The 19289-nt window shown below is 36.8% G+C and overlaps 1 protein-coding gene across 1 annotated transcript; it reads left to right on the top strand.

Annotated features, from left to right (window-relative positions):
• Positions 1–526: 526 nt before the first annotated feature.
• NDUFA5 (NADH:ubiquinone oxidoreductase subunit A5) lies at positions 527–14549 on the top strand. The gene is made up of 5 exons (XM_060020814.1): positions 527–645; positions 953–997; positions 5126–5242; positions 10409–10474; positions 13590–14549. Exons 1-5 carry the CDS (start codon positions 625–627, stop codon positions 13689–13691), a joined length of 351 nt encoding a protein of 116 aa, XP_059876797.1. The 5' UTR covers positions 527–624; the 3' UTR covers positions 13692–14549.
• Positions 14550–19289: the final 4740 nt, after the last annotated feature.

Genomic DNA, 19289 nt, shown 5'->3' with positions numbered 1-19289 from the left:
TGTTTGTAGAGGTAAGTGAAAAAAAGGGGTATGGTCCGGTATCACTTCACCTGGGAAAATGAGAAAATGGATGCTGTACTTCAGTGAGTAAAATGAAAGAGAAAAGGCTTGCGATGGGAAGTGTCCTCTGGCTCTGCTTTGCCTCATAAGACTGAGGATACTGAACTAACCTTTGCACCTAAGAGATCACTTAGACGATAGCTCCACGACCACCCTCATTTTACTGCACACTACGCTGTAGAAGAGAGGAATTCACCAAACGTTAAGACTAATGCAGGTTCCTAGAGCGACTATGACCTCAATCTCCTGGTGTGTTTTTGTAGCTTGGAGGGTTTCCCCCAACCTTTGGGTAGGCAGGCAGCGTGAGAGAGACAAGAACTGAGACATAAGACACCTAACGTAACCTTTGCCCCACCCTCCTGGTTTAGAGGCTTTGTGCACTCATTGCGCATGCGTCACTTTTTCTTTTAGGAATGGGCGGTGCAGAGCCTTTGCGCCGGTAAAGAGCCTTAGGGGGCGGGGCCAAGCTGTTTCCAAGGTGACGGAATGGCGGCCTCTGTGGTGGATTGAGCGGGTCTGGGCGAGTTCCCAGAGGGCTGCGCGTCCTGGTTGCTCGGCGCTGTCATGGCGGGCTTGCTGAAGAAGGTGAGGCGGGTGGAGGTCACTGACGGAATTTAGACTGTGGGGATGGAGTCAGCCCGCGGGTGGTGTCCGGAACTGTCACGGGCTTGGCGGTGCTTCTGGGGGACTCATTTTGCTCTGCCCTTAGGGGTGACCAGTTTAGCGGCTCCGATCGGAGAGGGAGAAGAAAACTCCGAACCAGCGGCTTTGAGAGACCGGTAGCTGGTTTTAGGCCGGTTTAAGCCAGAACAGTAGTGGTTTTGCTTGTCTTAGCGTGGGTACGCGGGGAATTGTAGTAAACAGCACGAATCGTGTTTTGTTTTTTGAACAGACCACTGGCCTTGTGGGATTGGCTGTATGTGAGAGTCCACACGAGGTATGTACTTCTTTTCTTCCTTCCTGAGTTTCCAAGGAAGCCTAGCACCCTGCGACCTTGTTTCTTCAATGGTTAACGGGATACGGATATTGCAAGCCCCAAATTACAACTCAGCGTGAGCTCTGGAGTCAACAGCGGTATTTAGTACTTGGTTTATCTGGTACCACGTTTTTGTTTGGTTGTTTTGCCATGATCTCTTTCTCAAACCATTTTCTTGTTGAGTTTTTCCGTGGCATTCTAGTGGCTCACTGGTACTTTTGCGAGTGTCTTCCCAGATCTGTATCGCCATTTCCCACCTTTTCCCCCGCCTCACCTTTTCTTAGGTGCCTTAGATTCTGTACAATTTCGATTACCAAAGATAGCGGCCTAGCAGTTGCCGCCTTTTGTCATCAGTTTTCTCTTCTAGTAGGTCTTTCCCGTCAGTATTCAGACATTCTTCCATCAAAAAAAAAAAAAAAAAGACCTCCCTGGATCGTTCTCCTCCCTCCTATAATCACGCCATTTCTCTCCTTCCTTCCCTTTTACAGGTAACTCAAAAGTTACCTGTACTTAACGGTCTCCTATTTCTCTTATCCATTTTGAAGGCACTCCAGTCAGGCTTGGCCAGAACTGTTCTTTTCAAGGTCACCATGCTGCTAAATCCGATGGTCAGCTCACGTTTCTCATCTTTATTAACCCAATAGCAGCATTTGACTTATCTGGCACTGTCCATCAAACACTTTTCTGTGCTTCAAGACACCTCAATCTCCTGGTGTGTTTTTTTTCCCCTACTTCTTTTGGCCTTCTCCTTTTCTGCTTATCCCTCATATCCCTACTTCTAAATGGTGGAGTTCTAAGACTTTGTTCTTGGGTCTTTTCTCTATTTGTATTTGCTCTCTGTTGGTGTCTGGACCCATTCCGATGGTTTTAAATACCACCTACACACTGATAGCTCTTGGGTTTCCGTGGCAAGCACACTGACCTCTCCCTTTATGGAAGTCTTGTATATTTCATTACTTAGTGGACATCTCCACTTGGATGTCAGGCAGGCAACCTAAACTTAACATGCCCAAAACTGGGTTCCTGATCTTCTCCCTAAAACCTGCTCTTCTCTCAGGTTTGCTCATCTCAGTGAACAGCAGTTCCATTTTTCTATTCACTCAGTCAAAAGCCTTGAAATCATCTTTCATTCTTTTCTTTCTCTCACACCCCACATTGGGTACTTCAGTAAATCCTCTGGGTTCTACCTTCAAATTATATCCTTTTTTTTTTTTTTGCGGTACGCGGGCCTCTCACTGTCGTGGCCTCTCCCCTTGTGGAGCACAGGCTCCAGACGCGCAGACTCAGCAGCCATGGCTCACGGGCCCAGCCGCTCCGTGGCACACGGGATCCTCCCGGACCGGGGCACGAACCTGTGTCCCCTGCATCGGCAGGTGGACCCCCAACCACTGCACCACCAGGGAAGCCCTATATCCAAATTTTGATTACTTCTCACCACCTCCTCTACTACCGTATTCTCAGCCGCCATCATCATGGCTGTGGATAATTGCATTTGCTTCCTAACTGCCTCTCCCTGCTTTTCACTGCCTCAGTTTGATCTTTTTTCAACAAAAGTCAGCCTGCTAAAATGTGAGTCAAGTCATGTGACTCCTTTCCTCAGAATTCACCACTGCTTTTCCATTTCACTCTAAATACAAAAGTGCTTACAGTGGTTCTCCAGATCACTATTCAACGGACTGTATTCTACTGATTTATCTTGTATGTTGTCTCTCTCTACTGGACTGTAGGTTATCATCAAGACAGGAATTTTTTATTCTTTTGTTCACTGCTAGAACTATGCTAGCACATGGTATGTGCTCAGTAACTAATGTTTGTTGAGTTAATGTCTTGTACTCGTTATGAGTTCATAATGCCTTTAGACTCATTGTCTAAAACTGAACTCATGGTTTTCCCTTTCTAAATCTGTTTCTTCCACTGTGGAGTATTTTTCTTGATGGTATCAAAGTCTTTCTACTCTGCAGGCTGGGAATTGGACATCATAGTTGATACTTCTCTTACACTCTTTTATCTTCATGTTCACTCCAGCGATGAATTTTGTTGATCCTTTTCTATAACAACTCTCCATTATGACCTCTCTTTTTTTGTCCTACTATTATTACCACAGTTTAGTCCCTTGTTCTTGTGTAGAGAATTGCAACAACCTTGTTACTGACCTTCTACTCTGTTGCTCCTTTATCCTATTCTTTTAACTCACTACTGCCAGATTAATTTTTCTGAAGCACACATCTAATCACAATTTCCCTAAATCTTTTAATTGCCCACATAATAAAGCCCAAATGCTTTAACTTGCCATGCAGAACCATATACAGTCTGATTTGCTTTTTCTCCAACCTTATCTCCAAAGCATTTTCTCTGTGTCCTATATTCTAGCCATGTGCTGTCCAATAAAAATATAATGCAAGTCATAAATATAAACCATGCTTGTAGTACAAAATTTTCTAGGAGTCACTTTTTTTTTAATAAGGAAAAAGTTAATATATTTTATTTTACCTAACATATCCAAAATATTACCATTTCAATATATAATCAATATAAAAAATTAATGATATTTTATAGTCTTTTTTTCATACTAAATGTTCAAAATCCAGTGTGTAGTTACACTTAACAGCACATCTTAGTTCAGATTTGTCACATTTCAAGTGCTCAATGGCCAAATTTGGCTAGTGGCTACTATATTAGACAACACAGTTCAAGGGAAATAGAACTATATAATAATTACTTTACATTACCTGTATTTTCTGCCATTCAGTCCTCTGTATGTATTCTATGTGTAAGATTGCCTTTTCTAACATCTTCAAATGTCTAAGTCCTACCATCCCTCTAGGTCTATCCCAGATGCTGCCTTTTCTATGAAACCTTCTCTGACATCTGCTGATGTGACTCTTCTTTCCCCAATAGAATAATAATGCTAACATTTATTGAAACTTATGTGCGCCAGGTACTGTTCTAAGTTATACAAAATCCTACGAAGCTGATATTATTAACATCCCCATTTTAGAATCCATGTCTCTTACCAGGCCTTTCTATTGTCATGCCCTTTGCTAAAATTGAGAAGAAATGAGGCTAAACCACCCCTCACTCACACTCACACACACACACACACACACACACAATTTAGATTATATGTTATCTAACAAGCTCTACATTAGTATAGTAAAATACCCTCTATTACAGAACATCATATTCAAATATAGAAGTAATGTCTAAATATGCAGAGTACTTTTTAAGAAAAATGATTCTTAGAGGCCCTTAAGGTTGGTTTTGTTTATTCATATATATGGTGAACATATATGAATGAAATTAGGTATTAGCATCTCCGGTTTCATACAATTAAACTAAAACAAATTTCAAATTAAATTTCAAAGAAATAATGAAAAATTCTCATCACATATGTATATTTATGATTATACTTAATATTTATGAACTGTGAATTAGGGTCTACTATAACAACTTTTTATCGTATGACTTTACTGCTGGCTGCTGTATTGACCTTTAAGTTCAGTGTGCTTTAATATGTGCTGCTTTAATATGTGCAGTGACTCAGTTTTCTTGCTGCTTTTTTCTGTTGAGCCTGTGGTGAAATCTTCACGTCGTACCAACTTGATCATAGTCACTAAGCATAAGCACTGAAGTATCATCACTACATTCCGTTAAATTTGATCATACTGATAATATACTGCTTATATATTTTTCTATTTCTATAGAAATCCAAATAAAAAATTTTTTAAAAATCAGAATTTGCGGTGCTTAGGACCTCAATTTGAGACATACTGATTTAGTAAGTGATTTAATTTACCAAAAAGATTGTTAGCAATAAGTTAGAATGCAGTTTTATTTTTGTTATCATACCTTTAACTTCTGTACAACTTTTGTCATACATACAAATATGAAAAGTTTCCATCTTTATATTCACATTTTTCCTAAGCTGTAAAGGGATCGATAGGCATAGACATGAAGAAGTTGCAGCAAGGAAAAGTTAAATGCTTTTTTAAAAAATAGTTGTGAATTTTTTTTTTTTAATAATCGGTGAGACTTTTTAAATCTTTGGTGACATTTTAAACTGGAAATTTGTATTTTTTGTCTTTTCAGAGGCTAAAAATATTGTATACAAAGATTCTTGATGTTCTTGGACAAATCCCTAAAAATGCAGCATATAGAAAGTATACAGAACAGATTACAAATGAGAGGCTGAGTATGGTTAAAGCGGTAAGTAGCTAACTTGATTTTGTTTTCTTGGATGTATGGTATCCAATGCAACATTTAACAAAAAAAAAATAAAAAATTCAGTTGATTACTTTTTGCATATTCTGCAGACTCTCCTTTCTATTCTCCTTCCCTCCGTGCGTTTCTTCCATCCTTTCTCCCTTTCATTCATCAAACTCCTGTTTATTGAGTACTTTTTATATGACAGTCACTGTAAATACAGGAGTGAAAGAATAAGATCAAGTCCCTTCCTTAAGTTAACATTATAGCTTTCATTTATCTCTCTTACCTGTCTAATCCTTTATTGATCTTTTACTTCTTATCTATAGATATATCAATCTTTATTTCATTTTTCTAGTTTTAGAATAGAGAAGAATGAAAACAAAACCGAAAAAAATATGTATATTGTGTTTAACAACTGTCAGGAATAACTTTTAAAAAGTGCTTTGTTATAAAAAGAAGAGGACCAAGTTAGTCTCTTAACTACCAAAAATTATATTGAGCTTTGTTATGGACAGAAAGTTTGTGTCCTCCCAAATTCACATGTTGAAGCCCTAACCCTGCAGTGTGGAGTAATTAAGGTTAATGAGATCATAAGAGTGGTACACTGATCCAGTAGGATTAGTGTCCTTCTAAGAAGAGATACCAGAGAGTTCGTATTCTCTGCGATGTAAGGACACAGCAATAAGGTCGCTGTGTGCAAGCCAGGAAGAGAGCTCCCACCAGAAACGGACTCTGTCGTACCTTGACCTTGGACTTCCAGTATCCAGAATTGTGAGAAAATAAATTTTTCATCTTTGAGCCATCCAGTCTATGTATGGTATTTTGTTATGGCAGCCCAGGAAGACTAATACAAGCATTTTACAGCTTCTGAATCAAAGGCCCTAGACAGGCACACAATAGACTGCTGCTACTTCTTTTATACCAAACTATATTGCACTGTTGTTAAATTTCCACACTAGCAGTTATTTCATGGACTTTTGTAATTATCCAAAATAGTGTTCATAAACTCCAAAAGTTTAGGACCACTTATACATGTAATAAGTGGCCCTAATATAGTTTTCTTATTATTAGATCACCAAACTCTGTAGTCCAGAGAGAATTCTTACATTTTCTGCAGGTATATGGCAAACCGGTGCAATTCGATTTGGAGTTTTTATTCTTATCTTGGCAGTTCTGGAAGTAATTCACAGATTACAGGTCTCTAAAGGGGAAATTAACATTTCTTTTGAATTCATCTTTCTTTAAGGAAAATGGGCTTATGCATGTTTTCCCATCTCATAGTAAGAAATTTCTTTTTCTTTTCATGAGGTCAGTCTCTTCAACTGTCTTTTATTCTCTGCTTTCCTTCTCCATAACCGTGTTCCCCTTTAATCATTTCTTCTCTGTTTTTCTTTTAGCCTTCCATTTTATTATCATCTTTTAGTTAGCCTCAAAATGTATTTAGCTTTTTCCTACCTTAAAAGAAAAAGGAAACTTATCCTTATATTTTCCTTTACTTTTGCCAATGTCACCCAAAGAAGAGTTCACTGTCATTGCTTTCACTTAATAGTTCTAAAATTCTTTTCTCTGAACTAGGCTGTTCAGTTGCCTTATAACTAAATTGGTCTGTGTTTAGTTCTATCATATTTCATTATATGCCCCACACTGCCAATAGAGTTTTTTTTCCAATATGTAAATCTGATCATGAGATCTTCCTGCTTAAAACCTTACTGTGGTTTCCTGTTCAGTGTTTCTCAAAGGCTGAATTTAAGGATTTATGCTGGGCTGATTGTGTGAAACTCATCTAGCTACCTTTATCTGCATGATTTTGACGTATAGCCAGGTTTGGGAGCCACTGGCTTATAGAATGAAGTCTTTAGCATGGTATGGAAGCCCCCCCAAGGTCTGGCTCTAAGTTATCTTCTCAGTCTTATCTTGTCATTTCTTGTTTTGTACACTATACTTCAGTAATACCAGACTTCTGACAGTTATGTGAGTTCCATGCAATTTTATTTTTGGTTTCTTTGTATTTTCTCTTCCCTCTTCCTGGAATACCCTTACCTTGTATGCCAGGCAGTTCTTACTCAGTCCTCAAGATCCATCACTTCCTCTGTGAAGCCTTTTATGTCTTCTGTACTAGTCCATAAACTACTTGTGAATTGCATTCATCTTTTTATCCCAAGAATCTAGCTTAGTGCCTGACACTTAATAAGGTCCTTAGAAATATTTGTTTATCCAAAAGGCTGTATACAAATAATTTTTAAAAACACCAAGCGCTATGTAATAGCTGTATTGCTGAATGCTGTTTGATAAAATTAACACAGATTTTTAATCCCGCCCATAGAGCCATGGAATCTTCAGGGAATATTGTAATGATTATAAAGGGTCTAAGTCTAAAATGGAAATAAAAGTAAATATTTTTTTCAGATTATACTAGGGAGATAGTAATAGCATAGTGGTGAAAAGCATTGGTTTGTGGTCTTTCCAAAATTTTCATCTCAGCTCTAATACTTACTTTGTGAGTTGGCATATTGCCCATTTTCTCTGTCTCAATTCCCTCATCTATAACTTGGATATAATAATACCTGCCTTGAACACTTGTTGTTAGGACTGAATGGGTTATATATGTACAGTGCTTAACACAGGTGCAAGCATATAGTGAGCATTCAGTACATGGTACCTTATTAAGCTTGGTGGCATTATGCCATTAGTAAATAAAACTCACATTATTGACCCAACTTAAGTAAGACAAATTTTGAATTGTTTTCCCAACACAGGCTTTTCCTGAGTTGAAAGTAATGTTGAATATTCCTTGCCTTCTCTGCATTCTCCCTCCTGGGTATCGTGACAGTGACCAGCTTCCCTGTTTTGTTATTAATTTTTGGCTTCATAGCTCAGTCATTTTGAGTTAAACAGTCTTTCTCAAACATGTTCATCTGCTTTGTTTCCCTCTCTTTTCTAACTACTTTGTATTTATTCAAGAAACACTTAATGCATGTCTATCATATGCTACGTATGGTTCTGGGCATGGAAGCTAGTGCCTACATGGCAATGAACAAAACATAAAAATCCCTGCCTTGGAGATTATACATTAATGATGGGAGCCAAAGAAATAAATAGGAAAAATAAGTGAATAAAGAAGTACATTCCAGGGCTTCCCTGTGGCGCAGTGGTTGAGAGTCCGCCTGCCGATGCAGGGGACACGGGTTCGTGCCCCGGTCCGGGAAGATCCCACATGCCACGGAGCGGCTGGGCCCGTGAGCCATGGCCGCTGAGCCTGCGCGTCCGGAGCCTGTGCTCCGCAACGGGAGAGGCCACAACTGTGAGAGGCCCGCGTACCGCAAAAAAAAAAAAAAAGTACATTCCATTAGTGTGTTAGAACATAGTAAGTGCAGTGAAGGAAATTAAAGAAGGAAGAAGGAAGAATGGTGTGTATGAGGGTGATGAGGGGTGTTACAATATGTATTAGTTTTCTATGATTGCTGTAACAAATTACAACCACCTTGGTGAGTTAAAATAATAGAAATTTATTGTCTTATATTTCTGGAAGCTAAAATTAGTATCAGGGGCCAAAATCAAGGTGTCGGCAGGCCTGTACTCCCTTTGGAGGCTTTAGGATAGAATTCATTCCTTGCCTTTTCCAGCTGTGGTGGCTTTTGTTATTCCTTGGCTTGTGGCTGAGTCACTCCAGTCTTTACTTTTTCTTCTTCCATGTGTAATTTCCCTCTGCCTCTCTCTTATAAGGACACCTATAATTGTATTTAGGGCTCACTCAGATAATCTAGGATAATCTTCCCATTCCAAGATCCTTAATCACATCTGCGAAATATTTGCCATATAAAGTAACATTCATAGATTCCAGGGATTAGTTCATGTACAGTTTGTGAGGCATTATTCCAGCCTACCACAACATAAATTATCAGAATGGTTCTCACTAAGAAGAAGATGTATGAGCAAAGACTTGGTTGGAAGTGGAGGAGCAAGCCATAGAGATATCTTGGGTCAGCCAGCAGATGCCCTGAGACAGATGCCAATTCCTGTAGAAAGTAACTTTTTTTTTCTCCCTCTTTTCACTCCATTTATAGGCCAAGAAGCTACCCTATTTACACCTTATTTACATATGCATGTGTATATATAGATCATGGTTTCTGGCTCTCAAAAAGCTTGGTCTACTAGAAAATAAATATATGTCTTTGAATGTTCTAGTTACTATATTAACATTTTTTTTTTTTTTGGAGTCAAAGTGGGGAAGCACAGTGGCTATTTTATTTTTAATTATTTTTTTTAACTTCTTATTTTATATTGGAGTATAACCGATTAACAATGTTGTGATAGTTTCAGGTAACCTTTTATTGAAGAATAATGTACATAAAGAAATGTGCAGACATTATAAGCATAGAACTTGATGTATTTTCACAAAGTAATCACACATGTCAACACTAAATCAAAAAAGAGGACATTTCCAGAATGCCAAAACCCTTTCTTGTTCTTCTCAAGGTTACTACCCTCCTGAAGATAACTATTCTTCTGACCTCTAACACCACAGATTCATTTTGCCTGGTTTTGAACTTTTTATAAGTGGAATCATCAATATGTATTTGTCTGGTTTCTTTTGCTTAATAATATGTTCAAGAGAATCATCTATGTTGTTGCATATAGTTGTAATTTGTTCATTCTCATTGCTCTATAATATTCTATTATATTCAAATACTACAGTTATTTATTCTCTTATATATGGTCATTTGGATTGTTTCTGGTTTGGGGATGTAATTTATGCTGCTGTGAACATTGTTGAACATGTCATTTGGTTAATGTATTATGCATTTCTGTTTGGCATATACCTAGGAGTAGAGTTCTGGGTCATAGGGTAGCATTTATTTTTAATGCTAATGCTTAAGAGGAAATATAGGAAGTACTAAGAAAATAAAGTATTATTTTAAAATCCATATTTTAGAAAAACTGAATTAAACATATTCTTACCCTTGATAAGCACATCAATAAACGTTTAACACTTTTAATATTAAGACAGAAAAGCAATAAAATAGTAGAGAGATGAAATGGCTCTTAACCAGATATTTGGTAAAAATTAGCAAGGGTACAATGAAAGAAAAATTAATTATATTTGTCATATTAAGTGCTTTTTGTGCTTCTTTAACTATTTTTTTCTTTTTTTCCCTTAAATTATAGGAACCAAATGTTAAAAAATTAGAAGAGCAACTTCAGGGAGGCCAAATAGAAGAGGTGATTCTTCAGGTAAAGAAAAGTTGAATATTCAGATGTTTAGCTTCAAATGTTCAAAGGCACAATGTTATAGAGGTACAAAACTCACATTCCAGAAAGAAAGGAAAACTAAACTTTTTAATTTATATCAATTCATCCAATAGAAGACTAACCACATAAGAAAATGCATACTCTGACATATGTATGTCAGTTAAATATTTATCATTGATTATAATTTGAATTTATGAGGCTTTTGTTGGAAGTTTAGAATTTAATTAGCATGTTCTTGTTAGCCTTCCCTTAGTTCAAATTAGTAACACAGTGTTATTGCTATTTGAATAATTATCTTTTTAGATACATATATTTTTACATTTTAAAGGGTTACTATATTTTTAATATGGAAAAATATAGATCTTTTGAGTCATAAAATTAAAATGTAGTTTTGACTCTTGAAGGTTAAATTCTTAAAATATGTTTTTGTATTTTGTGTTTTGTAATTTATATTAAGGTTTTTACTCTGTCATTTGTTTTTAGTGTTTTTCTTATATATTTCTTTGAGGTTTTTTTCAAATAAAAGATATTAACCTTAAATTTTTGCTATATTTTTTTTTTTTTTCTTTTTTTAGTCTGTTCTTTGCCTTTTGACTTTAACTATTCTCTCCCATATGTAGAGGTTTTAAAATTTTTTACTTGGTCAAATCACTCTCCCTCTGCCCACTCCCCTTTTAATCTCCCCTCCTTCCCAATATTATATATAGGTTTAGAATGTCTTCCCCTTATAAGGGTCTGATAAATGTTTAATTCTGTTTCATGTAATTTTTACGTTTTTCATATTTAAAAAAAAGTAAACATTTTTTTCTTACATTTTCTTGCTTGATTTTATCAAAATCTCTTACCAATAGACATAATATATAAATTTGAAAGAATTGTTAGATGGCTCTGTTAAAAGAAGAATGGAGTATTCAGACAGCTTTCTATAAATGTAGACTGTTTCAGTCATTCAGAGGCCTATTTTCTTGGCCTTCCTATTCATTTGCCAGGTTGGATATGGTACTAGATAAAGTGTTATGGGAATTTAATGCAAACTTATTATTATTGTCTTCCTTCTGTTCCTCTTTCTTTACCTGATTTCACTTTGATCATAACTTTAGTTTAGCTAGTACATTAATTTATCATGCAGTTATAGTCTTAGGGTACATTAAGTACTTTTACGTTATCTGTGCAGTTCTCAAATTTTCATGTGCTATGCTAAGGTTAAATTTTAATAATGCTTTATTTAACCCAGTAGATCTAAAATAATATCATTGAAACATATCAATGTAAAAAATTAAGACATTTTACTTTTTTTTTATACTAAGTCTTTAAAATCTGGTGTGTATTTTATACTCTCAGCACATCTGAATTTGAACGAGCTACATGTCAAGTGCTCACTCAGTAGTCACAGGTAGATAGTGGCTACCGTACTGGACAGCCCATTTCTAGAGGGACATATGAGAGGAATGAGGAAAGGGTAGTGTGTCGGAAGCCGGAGAAGAGGGAGGGAGTGGTTACAGGCACCACATGCCAGCTGAGTCCAGCTCCCTGAAGTAGGGCTGACTTAAGTGGTGTTCAAGGGTAGGAACCCTCCTAAGCATGCAGTGACTTTTTGGGGGCATAGAGAAGGCATGAATGTTCAAGAGACAAAAGTCAAAGGGCATTCAGAGAGAGAGTCATCCTTAGGGATTGTTTTAATCAGTATTTTCTCATTTCAGCATTAGGAAATACCTCTACCCCCAGATTTCTGTTTATCTACTCTTTTTAACTCATTGTTTATATACATTTAGACTGTTGCTGCTAAACATAGATTGGCTGTTTCGCACCACTGGCATAAATGAGGCATTGCCTTTTTTTTTTCCTTAGTTGTGGCTCGCGGGCTCCTTAGTTGTGGCTTGCCGGCTCCTTAGATGTGGCATGCGAACTCTTAGTTGCAGCATGCATGCGGGATCTAGTTCCTGGACCAGGGATCGAACCCAGGCCCCCTGCATTAGCAGCTCAGAGTCTTAACCACTACACTACCAGGGAAGTCCCGAGGCATTGCCTTTTAACTGGAGAATTATAGCCTCTGATAGAAACTAAGCATTCATTCTGTGTTTGAATTCTTTCTCTGATGTCCTGACAAGTGTTCAACAGTGTTCTTCTTCTAAGTTGGCCAGAGTTGTCATAGGTCTTTTTGCTGTGGAAAAAATGTGAAATAAGAAGATAGCTAAACAGGGAGATCAGCTCGGTGCTTTGTGTCCACCTAGAGGGGTGGGATAGGGAGGGTGGAAGGGAGATGCAAGAGGGAGGAGATATGGAGATGTATGTATATGTATAGCTGATTTACTTTGTCATACAGCAGAAACTAACACACCATTGTAAAGCAATTATACTCCAATAAAGATGTTTAAAAAAAAAAGATAGCTAAAATATATTTGTTAAATGTGTTGTAAATTGTGTTTGAGAGGAAAAATTAAATGTAACATAATCTGATTAAGGAAATTGATTTGATTGATCAATAAAAATACAACTATTGTATTCTCTTACACTTCACAGATCACAATTTTACAGATTGTGTGTCTAAAGGATTATGGATCATGAAATCAGTTTAGGTGGATTGTGACTAGTATTTTTTTTTTTACATTCAATAGAAAATAGAGTGTATGACAGCTAGTAAAGGTGATGATATTTTTAGTTTTGTTTTAGTTGTATGTGTATCTTGTGGATCCCTTAGTTAAAAAAAAATGTTTTTAAGCAGTGGGCCATGGTAAAATAAAGTTTGAAAGCCATTAACATAGATTAAGAGACATACTTCTTCAGAGAATTTGTAGTCTAAATGGTGAAACAGACAATTAAGATCAAAAACTCACCAACTAAGCTTTTGAACACTATAAAAGCAAATTTTAATCAAATAGAAGAAATCAAAAGCCATCCTTTCTTACTCATGATGATTGTGTAGCTGTGAGAATTAAGGTAATTAAATTAATGATGTTCAACATGTGATGGTGGAACAGCTTATTATGTATTAATATGAAAGAAGTAGCTCTACTAGTTTATATTTCAGTTATTAGCTGTGATAAATATCTATTAGACAATATAATCAAATGATCTTTTAAAAATTTCTTATTAACAGGCTGAAAATGAACTAAGTCTGGCAAGAAAAATGGTGCAATGGAGACCATGGGAGCCTTTAGTGGAAGAGCCTCTTGCCAACCAGTGGAAATGGCCAATATAAACATCATTAAATGACTTGTGTGTTTATGGGAAACTGATGTAATTAAATATTCTGTTCTATTAAAAATATTTCCATATTATTGACATCTTATAGTCAAGAAAACTGATACAGAACATATATAGGAAACTTGATAAAATCGTTGATTATGTAATAGGGACTTGTGAATCGGTTTTTGATTTGTAGAGCATTCATTCAAATTATTTCAAAAATATTTTTTAAAACAGAAATGTTGTGGGAAGATTTGAAAGTTAATTGGAAAAATTCCTATAGATCTCCAATGCAGGGGCCATATTCAAAAGGTGAAGTATTTTTAGTAGTATCTTCAACACATCATTTAACTTTTCTTATTCTGAAAAAACATAAAAGGTACCTAATTATTATTATTGTTTAAACAAATGTATAGGTCACTGTTTGAAGTGAAGTAGTAAGAAAAATACCTATCAAATTAGAATTCATTGTACACTTGAGAAAATTGATTTGGTATTTGAAAGAAAAATTTTTCTTTATAGTGGTAGTTGGAAAAACTTTTCCTTTTGTCTCATTTTTAAGGAAGTTAGCTTTCTGGCCCTTTGCCTTTAGTTTTCTTGATCAACTGAAGTACAGTAGGATAGAGATAGAATTTCTGTAAAAGAAGAGACACTAAGAGTTCTTAAAGTTTATCTGACTTACAGATAGGCTTATATTCAAAACATCTTAGTTGTATGGTTATAACTTCAAAGTGGAATCATTACGTAGTTTTCACTAATTTCCAATATGAGTGCAGCTGGGTATCAGACAAGATAAATGCTGTTCAAAGAAAGAAGTAGTTTGGTAAGTTTAAGGTTAAACAAAAATAAAATTACTTTTCATATGTCCTCACCTTTTCTACCTAGCCTCCTATCATTTCTAAGTATTTAAATTTGGTAGTTCTTACCTTCAAAGATAAGAACAAAGTACTTTTGTTTCTTGTGTGTGTATGTGTGCATGTATATATGTGTTTTGCTATCTCTTGTGGCCAAACAGAACCTTTTAGAATTTTTGGAATGAGGGAAAAAAATGTATTTTTCTTTTTTTACAATATTTCTCCCCTTATATAGATGCAAATTGAATGCTAAAGGAATATTTAAAGTGGATTGAGTTAATTTTTAGCAGTCAGACTGCAAGAGGACGCTTCTATGTGGGAAGTGGGAAAAGCGTTTGGGGACGAGTCCAGGGGCTCTCATTCCCAGGCTCTAGCCACTACCGTGAACTCAGTGACTTAAGTCGAGGCACGTGGTCAGTTTCTCAAAAGAACCTATTTATTTCCTTCTCTGTAAAAGAAGTAGAATTTATGATTTATATCTTCCTTTTCAGTTCTAACCATTTGCTTTAATATATAATTTTACTGAGGTCAAAATATATGATCTTAAAGCATGTTTGCATAGGTGCTTTCAAGCTATTTTTCTGGCCAACAATTTTTTCAGGTCCTTTGGGTACATGAAAACAGAAAGGTGACTTGATACATACTTCCAGTTCCATTTCTCCCATGATCCTTGGCATCTTATATATTTCACCAGCAGAGCTCCTGTGGCTGTTAATAAAAGGGGACCTTATACGATGTTTACATCAGAAATTAGAATGCTAGTTGTAGAATAGCAGTAGTAGTCATAGTAATAATAATAATGACTAATGTTTGTTAATAGAAAAGGCAATTTTCTAAGTAGTTGACTAATGTTACTCATTAGATCTGCATTACAACTCTTAAGAGTCAGATGCTGCAAATTCTTCCAGAAAAAGAAACCAGAATTCAGTTGCAAGTAGTGCTCCCCTGCAATTAGGCAACATGGGAACCCTGGAGAAACTGAGGCAAAGAGACAGTGTAATAACATACCCAAGGTTACATAGTAAGATGTGGAGCTAACTTTTGAACCTAGACAGTCTTGCTCCAGAACTCATGCTCCTAAACACTATATTTTTTTATGAATATTCTTGGGATGCTGTCCCTCCTGCCTGTACTGGTTGGACTGCACCAAAAGAATGTAGATCTAAAAAAAAAAGAATGTAGATCTGCTTTCTTAACTTTTTCTGTCAAAGTACCTGTAAAAAACTAAAGTAATAAACTGGATTTCATTTTGTACAGAAATCTTCATATGGATCATAGGCAGATAATGTTAATGGCATAGGTATCTTAAAGACATCACTGTGTGGTCCACTCTTTTACACTTCCTAGCTGCCATTCCAACTGCCCCTATAATCTTACACCTGATTGTTTTTATGGCTGCAGATGTTTTCCAGGTGCTTTTTATAAACTTCCAGATTAACCTTTCCTGATCTGTTGCAGCTGATTCTTCTATTTAAAGATCTTCAGTTGTTGTTGAGTGGCTTCTAGACTAATTTGAGTAGTTTTCCGAGTGGCCCATTTCAGTCTCCCTGGGCTCCTCATAGGTCTCATTCAAGTAAATCACCCTAATCCAGGCACCTCAAGAAAAAGAAGCTAATCAGTTTGAGCTTTGCAGACAAAGAAGAAAGTAGCAGCAAAGTGATGCCCCCTTTTTCCAGTCTGTGGACTGAGTGCAGAATATTCAAATTTCTGGCATTCTTTCCTTTGGGATGAAAATGGCTTATATCTAGGATAAGCATATAATTTTTCATTCGTTGTGTAATGATTGTGAGAGTGAAAGGAAGTGTGATAAGAGTAATAGGTATAAGCCATGGCTATCCTGGGCACACAGGATATGGCTCAGCCTTGAGGGTTGCCATCCTTTCTGATCAGGAGAAGCTGGGAAGTTGTCTGCCTTTCTGAATAGAAAGGATATCATGCCAGCAGTGGCAGGCATCATGTGCTGCCAGACCTCAGGTGTCATTTTTCCTCTTCCCCATTATTCCACTCCCTGACTCCTTTCCCTCAGAATTAAGGATGGAAGTAAGGAAGCTTATCTCTGTTTTAATTTCCTTTTCTAATCCTAAAGTATAGTTAGAGAAGTGAAGCTAATTGAGCTTTTTTGTGGTTACAAGGCAAAGCAGATTTATTTTTGAGCACAGCCATGAATATTAGGATACTAGATAAAAAGGAAAGCAATCTTCTGTCAAATCTATCAAATGGAGAAGATCAGGCAGCTTACATTATTCTTGTGATGCTGGTGGGTGCAGGGGTGAGCAACCTGTCAGCCTCCATTTCTGAGCTGGAGGGGCCCCAGAGGCCCTGAGGCCAGCTCTCTTAAGTGCAAGGGTCCCTGAGGGCTGCCTCGTCCACATTTGCAAAGTGGACTGCAGGGCAACTTCTCCCCAGGTCAACCCAGCTGGTCAACCTAGCCGGTTTGCCTGCCTCTCACTTGGGTCCAGGTGAGAGCTTCCTCAAATCCACATGACTCTTGTCACCAGATTCTTAAGTAGCTGAATTTAGGACCTACTACAATGGGAAGACTTGCTGTGTTGCCTTCAGAAGTTAAGTCTCTTTACCTGATGCTTCATCAGGCTTTTCAAATGGGCCTTCCCACTGGGCCAGCTCTTCTAATTCCTTCTAACAGCCAAGACAGTATTCCAGAGTCTGTGTTCTACTGTTTACCCAGGAACTCTCCCATGAAATTGAAGATCACTTTCACTTTTCTCAAAAAGCCAAGATCTTCAGGTCTTGCAGGACCTTGCCTACCGTGTTCTCCAACTGAAGAGAGGACTGACTAGAGCTTGAACCCTTGCCACGTCCCCAGTTATCTATATCAGGCTTCTTAATCACTGGAGGGCAGTTTGCTACGCTCACATTTTTTCTTCAAAGGGAGAAAATCAACAGTGCTCCATCGAAGAAAATTCCCACATATAGGTTAATAGCAGCCTTTTCTTTTTACTCCCACTCTCAAGGGCTATATAGACAAATGGAAGTTAAAGAAACTGCCTATGCAAGTGTGTTCTGGGGTCTAGGGTAAAGCAACGAATCACCAAACATACCATGAGTAGTATTTTGCATCTTAGTTCAGAATTTCCTTTGAAACTCAGTACTTGGTGGGATGGCAGTCTATACTACAATTACAATGGAGAAAAAAGTAAATGAGAAGATAGGAGTTTGGTTTAGAGGAGAATGAAGAGGTTTATTTTCAATAGAATTCACAAGAAATTGTAGGGGAGCAAAACTTGCCACCCCAATATGTCTGTGGTATGCAGATTATTTTGAGCTGAAAACAATCAAGGCCTAAAAGACTCAGGAAGAAATTTTGAAGGAAGCTATCACCATACATAACTATAGTATGAACTAGGTGTATAGACAGGGAGGAACCTAGCAAAGTCTGTTAAAACTTCCGTGTTCCATTGTCTCTGCATGGCCCAGCAAACATTTATTTACCAAACATTCGCTCTTCTATATCCTTGTGAAATGCCTTCCTCCCTCTGAAGTCCCAAACCACTACTCACAACATCCTCTTGTCTTTAGCTAAAGATGGTATTTAATGTGAGGGTTTCAGCCATTTTGGTGAGTTACTCAGTCTTCCTGGGTCTCTCCCATGTTATGTGTTATTAAAATTTGTGTGATTTTCTCTTGTTAATCTGTCTCATGTCAACCTAATTCTTTGACCAGGCAGAAGACTCTGGAAGGGTAGAGGAAAATTTCTTCTTCCCCAACAAAATCAAAGTGGGAATGTGATACAGAAATTGAATTATTTATGGGGACTGAAGAAATTTATTCGAATGTTTTCATTTAGAGGTAATTAGCCAAAACTCTCCTTAGTGAAGGAAAATATGAGAAAAATAGTGAATTAGAATAGGCTACCCCTAAATCCCAGTGTCTTAATACAACAAAAGTTTGTTTCTTATTCATATTACATGTCTAATGAGGGTCGACAGTGCTCAAAAAGAGTCACACAATGGATCTGGGCTGAGAATGATGACATTTCAACACGTGGTTTCATAAACAGAGGCAGGGGAAAGGGAACATGGCAAATCATATATAGAAACAAGAAATAGAAAACCAAAGTTAAAAAAAATTTTTTTTGGAATGTACTATAGAACTCAAATTTAACTTGCCACACATTGCTAACATAGAATTTTCAAAGTGGTCTTTCGTTTTATATTAGTTGCTTATTTTTTGTTGTGTGCGTACATGATATGAATGGTCAATTCGCTTCTTTCTATACATGACTAAATGAAAAGCATTGCAGAGATTCTTTTTTGAGATTTCTCATAATCTTCAAATATGTTGGTTTCTTTTTCAGGTGAACATTTTAGGCATTTCTAAAGGTAAACATTACTATTTTATGATAATATTTCACTTAACTCTCTTTTTCTGTGACTGGAGGGTTGGTTCTTTTTCTTAGGGTAAAATATTGTCCACAATTCCATATCTAAATTATAAACTCCAAAAATGTTTGAAAACGGGAAGTGTTTTAATAATTCATTTGGAAGCAAACCCTGACCTGAATTGAGAAAAGACTGTTTATGGTCTTTATCCCACTTTAATGTGATTATGAATATATTTTGTTACAGAAGTATTAATGTATTTGCTTCTGGAGTACTTCCCCAGACCCACTGAAGGTGTTACAGAATATACAGTATTTGTCCATATTACCTTTCAAAAATCTGAAAAAAACCTGAATTTCAAACACATCTGTCCCTTAAGTTTTCAGAAAAGGGACTATGGATCTGTATTTCCAGTCT

Source organism: Delphinus delphis, chromosome 9 (assembly GCF_949987515.2).
Source record: "Delphinus delphis chromosome 9, mDelDel1.2, whole genome shotgun sequence".
Lineage (NCBI taxonomy): Eukaryota > Metazoa > Chordata > Mammalia > Artiodactyla > Delphinidae > Delphinus > Delphinus delphis.
Note: the sequence above shows the minus strand (reverse complement) of the source record. Positions and strands in the feature narration are given on the sequence as shown.

Excerpts from the sequence above, each read along its gene's own strand:
- NDUFA5 (XM_060020814.1), top strand. The coding sequence starts at position 625 with ATGGCGGGCTTGCTGAAGAAG. Across the intron at positions 646-952 it reads TGGCGGGCTTGCTGAAGAAG|ACCACTGGCCTTGTGGGATT; the intron begins GTGAGGCGGGTG and ends TTTTTTGAACAG. Across the intron at positions 5,243-10,408 it reads GGCTGAGTATGGTTAAAGCG|GAACCAAATGTTAAAAAATT; the intron begins GTAAGTAGCTAA and ends CTTAAATTATAG.